This window comes from Protopterus annectens, chromosome 1.part2 (assembly GCF_019279795.1).
Source record: "Protopterus annectens isolate FY-2018-M chromosome 1.part2, PAN1.0, whole genome shotgun sequence".
Lineage (NCBI taxonomy): Eukaryota > Metazoa > Chordata > Ceratodontiformes > Protopteridae > Protopterus > Protopterus annectens.
Window position 1 is genome coordinate 592,817,808 of NC_056727.1, and position 20,183 is coordinate 592,837,990.

The window sequence follows — 20,183 nt, forward strand, 5'->3', positions numbered from 1 at the left end:
CTAACATAGCTAAAGAAGGCTTTATGATTGTCTTTTGTGTCATTAGCGATTTTTCTCTCAAAGTTGGCCTTGGATGATTTTATGAGTGATCGTAGTTTTTTGCTAGTATTGATCAGAGATGCCTTCCCATTTAGGGATTTTGCTCTGTCATGTAGTAGCTTTCTCCTCTTGTTGTAGAGTTTGTTTATGGCTGGAGTCCACCAGACCGGGCGCCTACCTTTGGTGGAAAGGGTCTTGATTTTATTAGGGATTGCTTGATCCATACATTCCTGGAGGTGCTCGTAGAAGGCATTTGTAAGGGTTTCAGCAGCGTGGGTTGTGGTTTCCACTGGCTCGGGGGCCTTGAAGGATACCACTCCAGTCTTAAGAAGTGTGAAGTTTGCTTTTGAGAAGTTCTTCACTGTGGTCTTTTTGCTGGGGTGGGGCAGGATGTGGATCTCCAGTGAGATTAATTTATGGTCTGATCTCACCAATGAGGGATATACTTCCGGTGTGGAGCATTTTGTCCCCATGTTTGTGATGATCAGGTCTTAATGCAGGTTTTAATCTTCAATAACTGTATCCTCTGCATGAAGTGTAAGGTCAAAGCCTTTGTATGCTTTAGTGTATCTTTGAAAGTTGCTCTGTCTCTGCTGCACCTAAGGTGTTAGTTGTAAACATTCACTGAAGTGAATTGGAATGAGGTCTCTTTCATGTGTCATATGAATGTGTTTGAAATCCTTGCTTTCCTTACTTATTCTGATGTACAGTATTAGTTTGCTAGCGCATACTTTCCTCCTGTGTAGGCTTTCCGTCCCTGGATATAATGTTGAATGTTGGCTAACGTACTGAAAACTACCAGTCACTAGCATGGAAGTAAATTCATATTTTGACTGTATTGGCTGCTGTGCCTATTAGAAGAACACACTTGAATTACTGATTGTAGTAATTTTACCAGTGTTCATTGTGACATCTTTCTAGACACCTTAGTTTGACATGCTTCATTAGTAGCTGTAATTGCAGTTGTCTTTATTACTGTTGCAGTATTCTTTACTCTTTGGGATGTCCTGCCAGTATGCCAAAGACTTTACACCTTCCAGGCATCGTACGTCAGACATATGACCAGTGTGCAAGGCATAAGGTACATATGTGACATACGGATGCATAATCCTCAGAACTTTTGCTACCCTGAGTCACTGGTTTTCCAAATAAATTGAAAAGGACAACAGGTGGCTCCAGAGTGTTTTAGGGACAAACACCTGACCAGTACCACACAGAGTATGGTCATGTGTAGCACCCAAACAAAAAAGGCATTTCTCCAGCCTATCTTTATGGGGAATCTGCCTCCCATACTTGCATTTTACCCTTCCTGGATGAAATTAAAACAAACTACAAGGAGGACAGAAGAAAGGAGGGACCTCCAAAGGGTCACTTAGTTTTAAAAGGCTTAGAGGTGGCCTTAGGACTGATGGTAAAAGTTGTGAGGATTAGGCACCTGTGCATCACATATGTAACTTACTCCTTGCACATGTGACATACGTCTGGCATACAACGCCTGGAAGTTGTAAAGGCTTTAGTATACTGGCCTGATGTTAGGCTGTCCTTGGTAGGATATCTCCAAAAGTAAAGAATACTGCAACAGTGAAGAAGAGGAGGAGGAGGACATCTACTGTTATGGTAAGATAGTGTGCAATTGCACTTTCTGTAAAGTAGGAAACATGTATTGTGTTCTTGAAGTGTTTTTTTCTCTTATCTGTATTGTCATTTTGCCTGCACCCACAGAATATTATCGTGCAGAATGTCAGCCTAGATTTTGCATACTTTAGCAAAGCATTCTGGATAAAAAAATTAAGCTGCAGCTTATAAGTTGAAGACATTTATTTGTGTTGTTGTTGCAGTAGTATAGCTTCCCTGTAGCCAGTATCAAACTAAAGCAGTGTACGCGCAATATATAGTTGTTAGTATATTTTACAAAGAACCTATTTCGCCTGTGACTGCAGTTAATGCAACAATGTAGTAGCTTGTGCAGTATTACATATATTAATGCGTCTGCATACTACTGATGCATACTCTTTCTGTTTTCATATTTCATCCTATGTAGTGTTGCATGGGATAGTTTACTGGTCTTGGAAAAGCGGAGGTATCATTTAAAAAACACAAATGTCTCTCTGTACTAGAGAGCATTTAGTGTGGTGATTTGTATGGTAAGGGGGGTGCCTGCTTCAGTTTCCTACAAAAAAGTCACATGCTGATTAATTCCTCTTGTTTGCTTTCATTCTTTATAACTGTGTCTTTTCCATGTCACAGATTAATTGAGGTTAATCAGAAGATTGCAGAACTGCAAAGACCTTCCATTATAAGACCAACTCCAGGCAGGCCAGATCGACAGATTGGAATGCGCCGAGGTAAGTAGTGAAGTATGAATAAGTAGTAATATGTACTATGTAGTTACAGCCCAAGGAATTGGTTTCTGTAGCACTGCTGGAAGGTCCATACTGCAGGTGTCTTTCCAAGATCACCATTGTAGCATTTTTTACAAGAAGGAAATCCTTCTGAGGGTACCCATACATCTGGTCAGCATATTAAAGCCTGGGCCCTTCCACTCGTACATCTTGCATATGACCTAAGCCCGAAGGTTGGGCAGTACATAAGTGACATACGCATACGAAAACCTCAGAATTTCTGTGCTGCCTGTCCAAACACAGTACTCAGTCTTCTGTGTATTGACTGTACATCTCAGAGCTGATTACTAGCCATTTGGGCTGATAAGTACCCTGTTGGGGACTCTCTCTGTTTCTTTAATTTGCTATATTTTTAAGTACATGTCATCCAGAAAAGGGAAACGTGATTGTGGGAGACAGAGTCCCGATATTGATCATCACTACAAATGTTTGATTTGTTTGGGAGTAGAGCATAACCATACAGAGTGTTTGGTTTGTTAGTCCTTTTTCTCTAAGATCTTGCAAAGCTCCCTGTCCTCACTGTCTACTTGGAAAATCAGCAGCTTAAGCTCCTTGCCCAAAGCACAATGTTGGTGGAGTCTGCCCGCCCTGATGTCCATCCTCTGTAAAAGAACTATAAGAAATTTAGAGACTTCAGCTGTCCAGCCCCAGCCAGATATCTCTGCTCTGTCAGATAATGAGATCTCGGACCCTCTAGTTCCGACCCCATCTCCCACTGTTGTGACCCTGTCAGAGGCTGATGTGGGGAAGGCCACTCACATGTCCTCCAAGGCTGATCTGACATCTATTGCTGACAAGAAGGGGAGATTATTTCAGAAGGGCTGGGGGTTTTTCCAAAGATCCTTGTCCATAAGGAAGTCTCCGGTTCCTTAATTGAAGTATACCAGGTCTAATTCGCTCAGTGACAACAGCTGCCAGGAATAATTTCCACAGTGTAAGGTGTTAGCAAGTTTAAGGCTACTAGCTGTTAAAAAAAGCAGTTACCAAAGCATGAAAAAAGTCTAAACCAATTGTAATTAAAGTATTAAAAAATGTAAAGGAAACTGTAAATTGTATTGAAGTAATGGAATGTATGGGAATAATACATTCAGAATAATGTTCAAAAGGATGAGTGATGTTTAAAGGAAGGAACTGAACAGTTACTGTAAGGTTTGAGTGAATGATACTTGTCCGAAAGGAAATGTTTACATAAAAAATGTTGCTATGGTTCTTTTTCGTTTCATAGGTTTGTAGGTAGGTACTAGGCTAGCTGCTCTTACAGGCCATTTTTAAGCCTAGCCATTTTCCCTTTTTGTGCTCGAAATAACCCATCTCATTTGGTTATAGACTATTCTCACCCATCCCATGGCCAATAATTATGTATTACCCCTAATAAGAATAACTAATATCCTACCATAAATCATTTGAGGGAACCCATGCACGGGATAAAGTATTTAGGAGCTGCGTCTGTCCATTAGTGATGCAGGGGGCAGTCCTGGGGGAACTTTTATGTTTCTTTTCCGTAGATCTAAGTTATGCTTGAAAATAGATAGAGATGAACTTTGTTTTATGTGGATGGGGAGTCTGTTCCAGAGCAGTGGTATCATCTGCAAAATGTACCTGTCCTTCCAAACTGTTCTGTTGTTGATGTTGAAGAGGTTTAGATCCCTAGACAATGTATTTCTGATGCCGTTTGACTTGTTGATGTGCAGTAAATCCATCAGTAATGGGTCAGAGGATGCCTAGTGTGCCAGACACACATCACCTCTTTGCAGTCTGTAGGATACCGAGTATAGTGACAGGGCTTTGAGCTGATCCATGTTAGACATGTTGTTTAGGCCTTGTATCCTTTTAATAAGGTATCTGTGTGGGTATTCCTGTTGCATGTGTCTGAACAGATACATGTCAAATGGGGCACTGTGTTCAATGACTAGCTTAATAAGGGCTGAGTAAAGGAGGACAGTGATATCCCTAGATCTAGACACAGTGCCTTTGTTTATAATGTTTAGCCAAGTTAATGTTTAGAACCTGAGCATTTGATGGCTTATGTGTATTATAGTGGCCCTGGAGAGGTGTGATATATGGTGTAGTACTTACAAATCTAGACACAGTGCCTTTGTTTATAATGTTTAGCCAAGTTAATGTTTAGAACCTGAGCATATGATGGCTTTATGTGTATTTTGATGGCCCTGGAGAGGTGTGATATATGGTGTAGTGCTTACAATTTTGGTGCCGTGAGTTTACTCTGTGTGAGATTTTTGCCTCCAAGGATATTGTATGCGTACATCTCTTTCACACTGTATTATGCTGTTTGAGTAACAGATGATAGTCAGGCAGCATGAGACCATTCTTACACTGTTTCAAGATACCCATCTCAATCAGGCTGGCTGGAGAGGTTGTGGTTCCATGATACCGACAAGAATGACTCGGGAGGGGGGGGGGGGGATAACTAATAACTATAACTGCGTGGAGTTTGGTTTTAGAATAATGGCTGGGTGAACTTCATACTGAGTATTTAAATTTCAATACAGAACAACTAGTCTGGAAACCTTCTGCCAAAAGCAAGAGCCAGTAAACTAATTTTAGGGAAAAAAAAATCACCAATTTGATACTAAAATCAGCACAAACAGCATCAGTGCAATCAATATTAAGCAATTTTACCAAAGGTCTTTTAGCCTGGTGAGTAATTTAGTGGGAGAGACTTTGGAAGATAGTACTTGTTTGCTTATTGTCAACAGCCAATAAACAGAGAGAGGAAGGGAATTGTGTTGTCAAGTTGTCATAAGGGGCAGGGAACAACAGATTCGATTTAAGAATCAGTTGTAACAATATTAATGTATGTGTACTTGTGTCACTATTTTAGTTGTAATTTAATAAAGATATTTATATATAAAAAGAATTTCCACAGGACTCAACACCTTACAGCAAATATGAGATACAGGACATGCATCAGTTAATTGGTATATTACTTAAAATGACAGCAACCAGTCAACTGCACTGACTACCTTTCATGATGTTCTAGAACCATTACAAAACCAATTATTTCTTCATAGACAAATAAGAGTTAAAAATGCAACAAGCCCCCAGCTTACTCCACATATTATAAAGCTGTTAAGATAGCATAATCCAGCATGAAAAATTTAGAAAACTAGTCCAACACTACCCTACAAACTTATTTACTGCAACCTCAAACAGCAAGCACACATTGCAACAAAAAGGTTTATAACAGACGAAGGTAATTGGTAGGTATCCCAATGTTCTGGAGGGTTTTGAAAACTAGGACAAATGTCCTGGATCCACTTCAGATAGTCGTGCTATCATTCAACCTGAGCTACTTAATAGCAAAAAAACAAAATGTATATCCATAGCCCCGTCATCCCAAACACTATAATTATCAGCAACCCAGTGACTTGGTTCAGGAACAGTATTTAGAATTTGTGACCTCCCACCATTCTATTTCAAAGCTGTCTATTCAGAGTAGCTATCACAACAGCTGGAAAATACTGTCACAACTAAATCAATTAAATACTGAACACTGCACCCTAAATTCATCCAGATGTCCACAAAGTTTATTTCCAAACCACAACACATTATCAACCTTATGCATGCTATGAATATAATCCCTCCTGGAAACATACACATGTAGTTTCAGTCCCCAACGTTAATTACCCCCCATTCAGCACCAGACTATATATCATGCCTTCTAGCTAAAATAATGGGAAAGTTACTGTTCAACCACTTCATGAAATATGTCTTGAAATACTGTACTTTGAGGCAGACATTGCAGATTTTGAAACAAATATAACACACAGATGACCAATCTTTAAGGGAATGGAAAAGGACATTTAACGGATGCTACCTTCATTGCCCTAAAATGAACTTTGAGTCAGTCAGCCTTGTCCTGCTGCTCAAACCTCTAACAAACTTTTGTATAGTTAGCAAAGCTTTGTACAGTGGTTCTCTCGTAATCAGCAGAACCTTTACCATTAAGCATGGGCCTCACTTCTCAGAAAATGGCCCCATCTCTGCAGGAGTACAACAGGGCTCAATCCTGGGACCTGCACTATTTCCCACCTTCATTAGTAATTTACCAAATTTAAATTATAATCCTTATGCAGACAGTAACATTATACTGCAGTCCAGTAACTCGCTTTACAGGTTGCAAAATAAATTAGTGTGACTTCAGTTTATGTAACTTGTTAGTAGAAGTACAACTTGTAATCGGCTGCAAAAGTAAATAACAAGTGCTGTGTTTTTTGCACTTGTCAGAATGTGAAATAAAACCCCTGTTTAACCACTACTGACCCTTCTGCATGATTTACCTTTAGTTACAGAATAAAGGTGTGTGTGAATAACACTTGATTGGCAACTAGCATTCATTTCATGTGAACAAAATGTCATAACAGCAGCTGTCAGACATTTAAGGCTAACATATAAATGCTCAGGCCTGCTTGAATCTAGGAAAGCCTTGGCATTACAAATAATATTGCCAAACGTAAGATTACTGCTCAGCATTATTTGCTCTCCACTAAGCCCAAAACACACACACAACTTCCAAGTCACAGTTACAACAGTATCAGGAGATGCAAACTCATTTCTTTAGATAGCCCAAGAAGATCATCACTAAAAAATTACCACTGATTGTCAGGGCCTCTTTCTGTTAAACTGCCTCTCGTTTAAATGACTAAACTGCTCCTACTATCCACTCCTAGCACACAAACCACGTCATAAGAACTCATGCAGTTCGCAAGTGCCGGTCGGCCGACTCCTGAGATTTTCGTGTTTCAGACCCGAAGTCTTCAATAAAGCTAAGTACCCCGTTGGGGAAACTTTTTTCTTGCTCCAGACCGATGTCAGAAAAAGTTAATTGTATTTCTTGTGGAAAGCAAATACCTCATAAAGGACTTTCATTCTTACTGCATTCCTTGCCTAGGCCCTGATCACAACATTTCTGGTTGTCGGTTTTGTGTTAGATTTAACCAATGCACTATTAAGCGTCTGTATGATTTTGCTTTAAACTATTTTAGACGTCTGCTTAATTATCCAGAAATGTCGATGGATAGCCATCCGACTACCGGAGTTCACAAAAAACGCAAAGTAAAGGAGAGAGATAAACAACCGAGGTCCAAAACCGACGACGAAGCTTCTCCTGAGCCAGTCGCCAGTTCTCAGTGAGGCGCTTTCGCAGCCCCTGACTCCCGCTACTTTAGAGTCGCAGGCCGCTACCAACTCCCATGTGGAGTCAGCTATGCCGCTGGAAACTCAAGGTATTGGAGCCTCGGACACTATTCCCTCAGATGAGTCCAGAGCCTCTGAGCAGGCACCAGCTTCTGAGGGTGTATTCAGACCTAAACATCTTTACATTAAACCGACTTCAGCTTCAAAGGCAAAGACTAAAGCACCTTCTAAAGCAAAGAAACAAACTCAAGAGCCACGTGGACAGGCCTCTATGCCCAAAAAAAACAGATGCTCAATATGGGCGAAGACTTGATTACCTTGATCAGGGGCTTTCATCCCCCTCCTGATAAGAGGTGCAAGAGACGGACTATGAATCTTCAGATCAGGTTTCTATTTCTTCTGATCAGGAATATTCTCTTCCCCCCTATGAGGATTCTGATGCTGAAGAAACTATACCTTCAGCTTCTCCTCCAGAGGACTATTCTTTTGGGGAAATCTTGCATACCATGAATGAACATTTCCACTGGGAGAGCCAAGATTTTTCAGAATCTAAAAAGAGGCTCAGGGATTTCCTTTTACTACCTCAACACAGGCCTCTAGCCATTCCACCTGTGTTAGACATTGTAGATGATGTGTTTTCGAGTCTAGTCTGACACCTGACTCCTTACCTCCAGCTCCTGTTAAGCCTGACAGATATTACAGGGTTCCAGACTCTCATAAATTCCTTTTTAAAAACCCTGCTGCAGACCCAGAAACTATCTCACAGGGTCCCAAAGGAGTTAAGGCTTCCGCTGCAAAAAACCCTACCCCCTCTGACAGGGATTCTAGGACACTGGATAGATGGGGAAAAAACGTTTACACATCTGCTACCTTGGCTATAAGGGCCTTAAACTGTCAGTTTCATATGCTCAAATATCAGCAACATGTCATGGCATTGCTTAAACAGAAAATGTTGTTAAACTCTGAATGTGCATAAAACAAGGAAATGCAGGATTTATTGCATGCAGCTGAACAAGTTGGAGAGCATACTTTGCAATGTGGTTTTGATTCTTTGGAGGCCTCCTGCAGGGCCGCCGTTACGGGTTCTGTAACTAGGAGGCATGCTTGGTTAAAGGAACAAAATCTGCCTGGTCATGTCAAAGTTAAATTATTAGATGCACCTTTACAGCATGATACTTTGTTTGGTGTTAAGGCAGAAGAGGTGTTAAAGAAAATGGAAGATAAAGCTAAATCTATGCAAACTGTCAAAGATTTTTTACAAGTACAGCAACCTAGGTTTAGTAGACACTGGCCTACAAAGAATTGGCCCTTTCCTGTGTCAGACACACCTCAAAGGGGCAGATCCAGATGCCCTAGAGGCAGATCCCAGGCACAAGGTTCATACGGGTCTAAGCAATGGGGTGTTTCTACCCCCAAAGTTGGAGAAGTTAAATCACAACCATACAGGAAACAGTCCCAATGACTTCCCCCTGCCTGCACCAAGCACTTATGTCCTGGCAGCACCCTTAGTGGGAAAATTAGCACTTTTTTCTCAAAATTGGCACATTATAACCCAGGACAAGTGGGTTCTAAATCTAGTGTCACAAAGCTACAAGTTCCATTTCCATACCCTGCCAAAGGCAAACTGCTGGCCAGATCTGCCAAAAAAATCAATGGGCAGAGGTGCAAAAACAAGTCTCATCCCTCATGGACATGGGGGCCATTCAACAAGTACCAGAGCAAGAGCAGGGACGAGGATTTTACTCAAGACTGTTCTTGGTACCCAGAAAGGACAAGGCCTGGAGACCAATACTGGACCTATCTATTCTGAACACATTCCTGGATATACCAAAATTCAAAATGTTGACTTTGCAGCAGCTTCTGCCCATGCTGGGCAAGAATGCTTGGCTTGTGACTTTAGACCTAAAAGAGGCATACCTGCATGTCCCAATCAGACAGTCATGCAGAAGATACCTCAGATTCAAGGCTGGCTCAATGCATTACCAATTCTCTGCACTGCCCTTTGGCTTATCTGCTGCACCCAGGGTCTTTACAAAGTGCCTGGCACCAGTAATTGCATTCTACAGACAAAGAGGAATACAAATATATCCTTACTTGGACGACTGTCTAATTCAAGCAGAGAACAAGGACATTCTTCTACAGCATCTGGCGTTTGTGAAAAGACGTCTAACATGCCTAGGGTACACAGTCAACAAAAAGAAATCAAAACTAGTACCCTCTCAAGAGATAATATTCCTGGGTGCAAGCTTAAATACAACTGCCCAGATGGCTTATCTCACGCCAGACAAACAAAGGCAACTGACTACCTATTTCAAAATGTTGGCAACAAAGGCCCAGTTATCTACAAGAAAAATTCTGCAGGTTTTGGGCTTCTTGGCATCCTGCATCCTACATCCTACTAATTCAGTGTGCAAGGCTACATATGAGGAAACTTCAATGGTACCTAAAAAGTGTTTGGACTCAACATTGCCACAGCCTGGAAACAATGATTACTCTCATTCCCTGCCTGCAACAGGAGTTTCGATGGTGGACGAAGGCTTGTCACCAGAACAAGGGACAGCCATTCACATTACCCCCAGCCAGGCAGACACTAACAACGAATGCTTCAGATTATACCTGGGGGGGCACACATGACAGGAAGATGCATTCAGGGCACATGGTCCTCAAACCAAATGCATCTACATATCAATCAAAAAGAGATGCTAGCTGGTCAAAATGCCCTGACAGCCTTCAAGGACCTACTTCATCCGGGACAACTACTGATAAAGACAGACAACACCACGGTCATGTGGTATATAAACAAGCAGGGGGGCACACATTCTTACCCTCTTTGCAGACTAACCATGACTTTGTGGGACACAGCATTGACTTACCAAGTACATCTGCAGGCACAATTCCTGCCAGGAAAGGAAAACACTCTGGCAGACGACCTAAGCAGAAGCCTCATGGATCCCCACGAGTGGCAGCTGGATCCACAAGTCTTCAGCATGATAACAAGGAAATGGGGATGCCCGGACATAGATCTATTTGCCTCTCCTCACAACTACCAACTAAAAAGATTCTGCACAAGGACTTATCACAGACAAGCATTGAAAGTGGACGCCCTATCTTTCAGCTGGAAAAAACCTATCAGTATATGCCTTTCCTCCACTGCCTCTCCTCCCCAAGGTACTCCTAAAGGTCAGACAGGAGAAGCCAAATATGATACTGTTTGCCCCAGACTGGTCCCACCAGTACTGGTATCCAATCCTAAGAAACTTGTCTCAATGCCTAGCTTGGACCTTACCTCAAATACCTCATCTACTGTCCCAGCAAAACAATCCGATCCTGCACAGCCAACTCAGTACTTTAAACCTGGCAGCATGGCGGATAATGTAGTCATGCAAAACACACCTCTCAGTAAAGTTGTGATGGATGTCATTTTGGAAGCCAGAAGGCCTAGTACTAGAAAATTTTATGCTGGAAAATGGAAGAGATTCTGTGCTTGGAACCAGGCACAATGAACCGATACAGCTGTACCAAATATTCCTCAGATTTTGCAATACTTAACTGAGATGCTAGACAAAGGCCTATCTTTTTCATCAATTAAAATTCATGCCTCTGCCATTTCGGCTCATTACAATACAGAGCCTCCAATCTTTTCTCATCCTTTATTAAAGCAGTACCTCAGAGGAGCCAAAAATTGAAGGCTTCCAAGGAGATCACCAATACCTGCATGGGACCTCAACTATGTCTTGGAAAAACTCACCCTGCCTCCTTTTGAGCCAGCTGCTACTGCTGATATAAAGTTTTTATCTTGGAAAACAGCTCTGTTCCTAGCAATAACTTCTGCAAGACGAGTTTCAGAGCTACAGGCACTCATGGCTGTGGAACCTTTTATCATTTTTTATCCAGACAGGGTCTCTCTGAGGACAAAACCAACTTTTATGCCTAAGGTGGTGTCCAGTGTGGCTCTTAACCAAACTATTCATCTGCCAACTTTTTATCCAAATCCACAGAACAAGGGGGAGAGAATTCTGCATTATTTGGACGTACACAGACAGCTTAGATTTTACTTGGACAGAACCAAAGTTTTTAGGAAGACAGAGCAATTACTAGTGGCATATGCTGCAGGATCACAAGGAAAGGCTATCTCAAAGCATACTATTTCAAAGTGGATAGGCCACTGCATTAATTTCTGCTATTTACACCATGGCAAGCCAGTGCCTAACGTCATTAGGCCACATTCAACCAGAGCTGCAGCCACTTCAGCAGCCTCTCTCAGGGGAGTACCAACCAAAGACATTTTAGAAGCTGCTACTTGGAGTTCAGTGCACACCTTTACAAAGCACTATCATCTGCCACTCTACTCTAAATCCAGGGCAGACTTTGCCACTGCAGTTCTGCAGGGCCTCATAACTGCTCCTAATGCTGTTTAGCTCCAGCCTCCCAACCATAGCTTTGGGACTCTACCCAAATGTAATGATTGCAACAGTGAAACACGAAGAACATAGTACAGTTCTGTACACTTACCATAAATGTAGATGTTCGGGTGTATTCACTGTTGCAGTCCAGGTTACCCACCCGCCACCCCCCTTTTTTCTGCTGGAACTTTTCTTTCCTTCTCTGATTTATACAACCTATGTGGTGTATTTGCTTATAGATGAAGGTAAAGTTTATATTGGTGTATGTATTTTATATATATATATAAATTTTGGCTACCCTTTTAGGGGGCACCTGACATCTGGGGCAAGAAAAACTGAAGAAAATGACGTCTCCTGCTTCTTTTATACCCCTGACAACCTGATGTCAGGGGAAGAGGTGACAACAGCCGACGCAGGACCTAAGACTTTGGAATTCAGGCCGACTGAGGGCAACCTGCCAGCAGGATTACCCAAATGTAATGACTGCAACAGTGAATACACTCGAACATCTACATTTATGGTAAGTGAACACAACTGTACTTTCTGTGTTGAAATTTGACCCTGACCTGGGTCTTGGCTGAAAATGGATCTCACCAACCTGAGAAACAAAATAAGTAAGCAAATGGATATGTTTCCAGTAAATAGACAAGATTTCTTTAACTAGCTTAAGGCAGATCTTGCTGGTGTCATATTTTGAACTTCTGACCAGAGTGGAGAAGCTGTAGGTCCCACTTCCAGCCTTAACTTTTGATAAGGATTCTAAGTTATACATATGGTAAAAATGTTTGCACATCTAGTACATTAGCTGTTAGAGCACTAAACTATGCAACACACCTCATTTTGTGTCAAAATTCCATTTTAGAGCGATTCAGAAAAACTTGCAGCCCATCACTGGCTGTGTTGTTAGAGTACAGAAGCTAGTTGCAGCAGTGGAGAGAATAGATGTTCACACACTGAAATTTGTATGTGATGAGGCACATACTTCCTCAAGGGTTGTTGCATTGGAGGTAGCATTGGGAAGACATGCTTGACTCTGAAAAGGTTTACACTGTAGTTGTCAGAGCCAGATATGCAGTCAGCATAGATGATGCCGTTATTCCTGGCTGGAAGGTGCCTTCTGAATTGCTTTATTTAATACCAAATGGTCTATTTACTGTAAACTCTGTTGTACTTGAATGTGGATCTGAGGAATAAGACGCAGTTGAAGTTTCTGTACACACCTTCCTGCATAACCATGTGGAACTGTTTGCTCATCCATCGGCCTGTAGTTATCTTTTTGCACATTAGAAAGATGAATCAGAAACTTGCCATATGGAAGTAAGATGGAGGGGAATGTGTAAAAAGGGAGACAGTAGTCATTCTGTATGTGTTGCTGTACCTTCTGTTTTTTTATAAATATGAATTATAACTCATCTGTTTTCTTTATATTGCTTTTGAAGATGAAACTGATATCTTCTCTCCTGTGTAAACCCTTCTTTTTTTTCCACACAATTTTATCAGCTTAAAAATTACATGCCAAAGTAATCAAACACAAAATAAAGTACAATTTGAAAAATATTCAACAGCAGCACAACAAAAACATAACTATTAACAGCAACTACTAGGCTTGTGGTGCATCTCAATTAAATGGTTTGATGAATCAGATGATGTGACTTACTACACAGGAATGTTAACATAAGATATAAAATATTTCTTTAGTGATACAATAAGTAAATTAGGTGGATACATATTTCTTCTCCCAAACCTCCCTCTTTGTGAGTTTTGTGACCAGATGCTACACTCCTGGTGGACATTTCTATTGAATCTCCTACTCGAGGACTCCCTGATTCAGGCTGCAATTCTCTGCATAAATAACCTTACCTCTGAAACCAAGACTGGACCAGACTTGGTGGCTTTCTTTCCTGTCGGTATCTGTCCTGCAAATGCAGTTGGATCCCAGGGCCGTAACTTATAAGAAATAAAGATGGAGTTAAAGATGTACATCCAGGCCATAGCATTTCCGAAAAGTGTTGTGCTTCCCTTTTCAGTGGTTCTAGAGCTAGATAATCCCACAGTGAGTGTCTCCAGGTTCCTGCCAAGTTACAGTGTAAGCAATTGGTTGGAGTATTCTGAAACATCATTCCAAGTTTACAGGATGTGTAAAAATATTTGAACAGGAACTGCCAGGCAAAGAGCTTATATTTTCTGGACTAGACTGCGTGTCTGGGCGCATATGTCATCTCCAACTCTGATTCCTAAATCCTTTTTCCAATCATCATTGAATTTCCTATTTAGATGCAACCTTAAGTTAAGAAAGATATTGCATACCCTTTCTACCACACTGTCCTTCCCAGACTTCCATCCACCAGAGTATCCAATAAGGCCAGTCCTTTTACTAGCTGACCCCATTTTGATCGTTGCGTAAATACACAGGAGCTTATCCATCCAGACTCTTTTGACCCCCAATAAATGATGCCTTACTTTGAGTGTAGCCCATGATGGGAAATTATTCATAACTGTAATAAAAACAGGAATCTTTCTTGCCCTTTCCTTGATGTTCACACTAGTGAAAATTCACTTATCAAAAAATTGAATAGGAATTAAACTTTTCATTCAGTTTGCCATTTTTGTAAGGTTAAATGCCCAAGTGATTGAGTTCAACAGGTCCCCATTGACAGATGAGGTGCATCTTTGCTCACAGGAGTGAAGGATGCTCATGATTTGTATAGAGGGGGCATACATCACCCCCCTCTATTATGATACATTTCCAGACAGCATTTAACCCTGAAGAAAAATCACCCCACATTAACTGAAGTTGAGCTCAGAAAGGATACAACTCAAAATTTTGATTAGGTAGAGAAAGGCCAGTGTGTTCTCTGGGGAACAAGAACAGTTCTCAAGTGAACCTGGGCTTCTGGTACAACCAATGAAAAGAAGTTGTGATTCTTTTAACTACCTTCAACTATTTATCAGTGGAGAGTGAGCCGGCAAACACCGAGAGACATACAAAACATAAAATAATAAAAATCACCCGATAGCGAGAACTCTTGGAAAGAAATCTAATCTGAAAGCAGTCCATGCATTAAATTAACATTTAATCTTATTGATTATGGTGGCGTAGGTTTGTTTAAGTTAGGTCTCCAAATTATTGGCTAGGGTAATAGCTATATGTGACATGGTTTAATCAGACTAAATTTGGGAACTTTGCAACCAAACTGAGAGTGCATACTTTATCTTAATAAACTCTGTTTCTGACGCATTCATTCACTTTTTAATCTAATATTTCACACAATTTATTTAGCTCAGAAAAAGCTTTATCCTGGTATACAGAGTACAACAACAATTCAGCTACATATAACAGTAGTGCTAGGTGTTATTTATATAGGGTATAACCAGGATACAATGTTGTCCTTAATTTTTCAGCCAGTGGTTCTAAACACAGGGCAAGCAGCAAAGGGTAAAGGTGCAACCCTGCCTGGTCCCACTTTGTAGATTAACATACATGAATAACCATTGTCCTGTCTTGATTATGATGCTACAGTCTGTATGCAAGTTCTGAATTAAAGAAATTGTACATTGCGGGAAGGCCATTTTACTTCACACAATAAACAAAAGTCCCAGTTAACTCTGTTAAAAGCCTTCTCTGTGTGGAGACTTGCTTTGTAAGCTACCCACTTTAAATAAGCATCTGCCTAACTATTAACTCATTTTGCTCTAAGCAGCTTAAGTAATATTGTAACTAGTCACATTTTATTCTGCTAATTGTTTAAAACATTGTTTGTAACAACTCACATACTTGTCTGCCAATTGTTAATACTCTGTATAATTCAATTGCCCGAGGAGCTTTTTTTCTCTCCAGGTCTGTACTTGTAAGATCCTATAGCTGATTGTTACTACTATGTTACTAAAATTTAATAAATTGTTTTCTAGTCCTGAGGAGCTTTTCTCCCCGGGTCTCTGCTGAAAATGAGCCAAAAGCTCAGCCAGACTAACCCGGTTAGCAAATGTAAAATAAATAAATAAGAAGAGTCTCTTCTTTTCTTGATGCTTGATAAGTGACATTTTTAGAAGGTTATCAAAAGTAGCATGGCCTGGTAAAAACCTGATTGATCCAAATGTATTAACTTGGGTAAAAATGCTGCAATACTATTAGCCATGTCGAATGGTAAAAGTTTGCAGTCAGGTTTAAAATCGAAATTGGGCAATAAGACCCAACATGTGGCTCATTCTTCCCTGGTTTTGGAATAACTAATACTAAAGCCTTCTTCCAACAAGATGATACCTGCTCACTAACAATAATTTTGTTGGCCAGTTTTGTATAAATCTTAACAAAGCTAGAACCTCCCATTTTATAAACTTCAGCTGAAAGCTTGGAAGTCTGTCCGGACTTGTTTTTTTTTTTTTTTTGCTTTGCTAACACTGTTGCTACTTCCTTCTCCATGAAAGGGTGAGCAAGGTTTGCTTAAGCAAGGGCCTTGGAAGTGTAATGCAGTTAGGATAGTGAGATATGCTGTTAACTGATGAGTCTGTTTTTGTGTCTTGAAAGTAAAGTTGGGTATAGAAACTTTTGAATGTCTGAAGGATGTATAAGGATAGTTTGGGGAGAGGGGTGGAGAGAGTAGTTATGGTGTCATAACCTATGTGATGCATTTAAGTGATGATTCTTTTTGATTGCTGTTGACCAGGATTTTGTGCTAGAAACCTCTGCTTATAAATAGAAAATTCCATGTCCAGTTTGAAAAAGCTTCTTTGTGAAATCTGTCCAATATTGTAAGTAACTGATTAAGACTGAGGTGTTGATCATAACTGGCTTATTATGTATTTGATATATGGATGTCAAGAAATTCACCTCAAGATTGAGGTGAATCTTGGCATCTATGTCAAGAACACACAATTCAAGGTTATGATTGGTGACACGATCGTAACTCTTTGTAGTGCATAGAACTTTTATGTGCTCTATGTATTATCCAGTAAAATAGAAAAAAAAAATTCTAAGTGTTTTGCTGGCTTTTAAAAGCCATAAAGCACTTGGTACTCACTGTCCGAAAGGCAGTATTGTTCAGTCTGTTATGTTTACACGCACCCTCCATACCTTTCAGCGGCCCAGAATTTGGCAAAACATCCATGTTACTACATATTTTTGGTGTGTTCCTCAAAATGTTTTGTTTTCGGACAAACCACTAAGGACTGAAGTCACTAAATGACATACATTCGAGTTTCCGAGTTGGTATCCTTCAGAAAATGCAGACGAACACATCCTGTTATTACAACTAGTTTCTACACTTATTAGGAGAAGGAACACCTTATTCCTAGGGGCAGTAGGCAGAAACTAATTATTGTTAAGTTGTCCTGTCTCGCCGTAATTCTTGCAGGTTGGGTTTGGAGCCGATCTCGGCTGTGACTCGGCCAAATACTAAAGCTTGAGAGCTTCCACTGGCTCAAGGCTGACCCCTATCCTATGATGCTCTGAGCCACATCCCCAGATCTCGTTTTCCACTCAAGTTATCGAGAAGTGTTCCTGCTGACTCATTGTCCAAGTACAGTTTCTGTTGGTTTAATTTATCTAAAACTCTTCCTTCTACTTCATTATTTCTAGAGAGTTAGTTTGTCATGTTGTCTGCATTAGGTAACTGTAGTTAGTAGTAATACCCCTTCCCAAACCTAGTGAGAATTTCCATTTAACTTAGAGGGCACTCCCAGCCCATTTAAGTTAGAGGGCCCCCCCCCCGTGTATCCTTGTTCTGTCTCTGTGGCAGAATCCGTTTAAGTTAGAGGATCCTTGATTCTTCTTTTCCTTCTTTCTGCTTGTTGCTGTAAAAAAATAATAATAATAATAATAAGATATAGAGGTAGTTTCCCCTTAGGTAGTTTTGCTGTTGCTCAGTTAAACTTTTTTTGTAGTTTTGGCCTTGTTTTTTCTTACTGCATAATGTCCAAAGACAAGGACTGAGAAAGGGAACCCAAAGAGCATAAGCAGTCAGTGTTCAAAAAGTGTGATAAATGCACACGAGTTGCTTTTATTGCCTCAGTGCTATCCACTTGCAGGACCCCCTGCACCATATGTCACGGGTTCAGTAGCAGGGTGCTCCATGAGCATAGACATAAATTAATGGCAAGGGGTTTGTGAAAGGGCCTTTTCAGGAAGCTTTAGACAGCTCTCAGAGCTCCAGATCATCCTCCCCTTCAACCCAGTCAAAGTCAACCAAACGACCAGCTACAACAGCTCCAGTTTTAGAGCCATCCCAAAAAGATTGTGTCATTGGAACCGAGGGCTCATGATTCCGATAGACCTGAAACAACTTCTTCGGCGCCAAGTGTCCGTGGAGCCGACAGAAGTATCAAGGAGTCTGTCTCCTTTATTGGAGCCAATATCTCCAATGCTAAGATCTCCTATCCTGGAGAGAGGTAGATCTCTTTCCTTGTCCACCCATTCTTCCAGGAGTTTGTCTGATAAAGATGTGGAGCAGGTGGTGAAGAGATTACTTCGAACACCAGCCCTGGCAAAAATGTCATCTCTGGACCCAAAGGAACTGGAGCCATCCCATACGAACCTTGCTTCGATTCCTCCTCTGATCACTCTGGAGTCTTCAGAGCCAGAGAGTTTGGACCCGATAGCAGCGGAACCGTTGGTGCCAAGACCACCTTTAGAATCTTCGGTCCCGAGTTCGGCTCTGATGTCCTCTGCTCCTTCCGATGTCGAGGAGTCTATGCTCGCAGTAGGGTCTGGGGAGTGGAGCCGGCGCAGACAGTCTGACCAGACTCTGCCCCTCAGTGCCTTGGCTAGGTTGAGCTTGGCTCTTACCTCAGTTTCAGAGCCTCCTACTCCGCCTCGGATTCGACCTTCTGTCTCTTAAGGGTGGAGAGTCTCCTCGGAGCGGGGCGGGAGGCTTTTGAACTGATGGAGAGAGTGCTGTCTCCTCAGACAGCCCAGTGATCAGAGCAAACTTCTTGCCCCTCCCAGGTCCCAGTGTCTGTCTTATCACCACTGCCCCCCCCCCCCCCCACACACACACACACGCAGAGACCCAGAACCTCAGGAAGCCCCTACAGGTGGCATTGTCTCTTCCTAAACTTTTCCGGAGTACCCCTCTGAAGAAGTTCCTCAGAAGAGAAGTGTGTCACTTCTGATACCGATTTGGATGAGTCGGAAGGGTCCCCACAGTACCCCTCTGAGGATGTCTCCTTTGCGGGCATCCTTGAGATCCTGAAACAAAGGGGTGGCTGGAAGCTCACCAACCCTTCAGAGGACGAATTGGTATACCTGGAGGCTTTTGGGTCTCACCGTTCCACCTCCTGGGTGACTCCCCCATATGACTAACTGTTAGGCATCATATCTCGTAAGGCCTGGACATCGCCTGATGCAGTGGAGGCTGTTCCGAGGAGTCCTAACAAATGTATCACTGCTCCCTCAGGGAAGGAATTTTTGACTAAGGGTGTCCCTGTGGATGCGATGGTGGTGGCGGCGGCCACCAAGGAGAAGCTATCAGAGACCTCCTCATCTGTTCATCCTCCTAACAAAGAATCCAGGACTATGGACAGATTTGGAAAGCGTGCTTTTTCTTCAGCGGCCTTCACTCTCCGGTCACTGAATTACCTTACTCATTTTACGAGACTTCAAAGGGATCTCCTCAAAGAACTTGAAGATACTCTTCAGGGTACAGTAGCTTCAGGGTCCACAGACAAATGTATTCCTTCAGCTCTCTGCCCTCAATTCCATCGTAAACTCCTCCATGAAACTGATTTCATATGCGGCTGATGGTGCAGCTGCAACAGGAATTTCTCTGAGGAGACATTCCCAGATGCGCCTTTGCAATTTTGCCGAACCCTTCAAGTCTTCTTTCACCAACGCCCCATTTGATAGTTCATCCCTTTTTGGACGAAAGGTGAAAGATACTTTGACCAGGTGCGAACAGGATGGAAAAATCTTGTCTGCCATTGGAGTCCATTTTTCTGCCCTGTCTAGACCTTATACCAAAGGTCAAAAGGGTGGAAAGATGTGGTTCTGTAAGTCCCAGAAAGGTTTTTCTGATGCACGTGGTGACTCTTCCCCCCAGGGGCAGAGGGGGATGTTATAATGGAAGATGCCGACCTCACAGCAGAGGGGTTCCGCAGAATCAGGGCAACAGGGATACGTTCTCTGACAGGCCCTTCCAGCGCTCCTGAAGGGAGGCCCACCTGCTCGTCTCTGGAGGCAGTCGGGGGT

The 20,183-nt window shown here is 41.8% G+C and overlaps 1 protein-coding gene across 1 annotated transcript in view; it reads left to right on the forward strand.

The window, feature by feature from the left end:
* The window catches only part of MIA3 (MIA SH3 domain ER export factor 3), a 1,691,550-nt gene that overhangs the window by 1,501,851 nt on the left and 169,516 nt on the right, over positions 1-20,183 (forward strand). Inside the window, exon 22 of the mRNA XM_044060179.1 lies at positions 2,287-2,384. Within this exon, the coding sequence (XP_043916114.1) occupies positions 2,287-2,384 (98 nt within the window). The remainder of the gene's footprint in view (positions 1-2,286; positions 2,385-20,183) is intronic.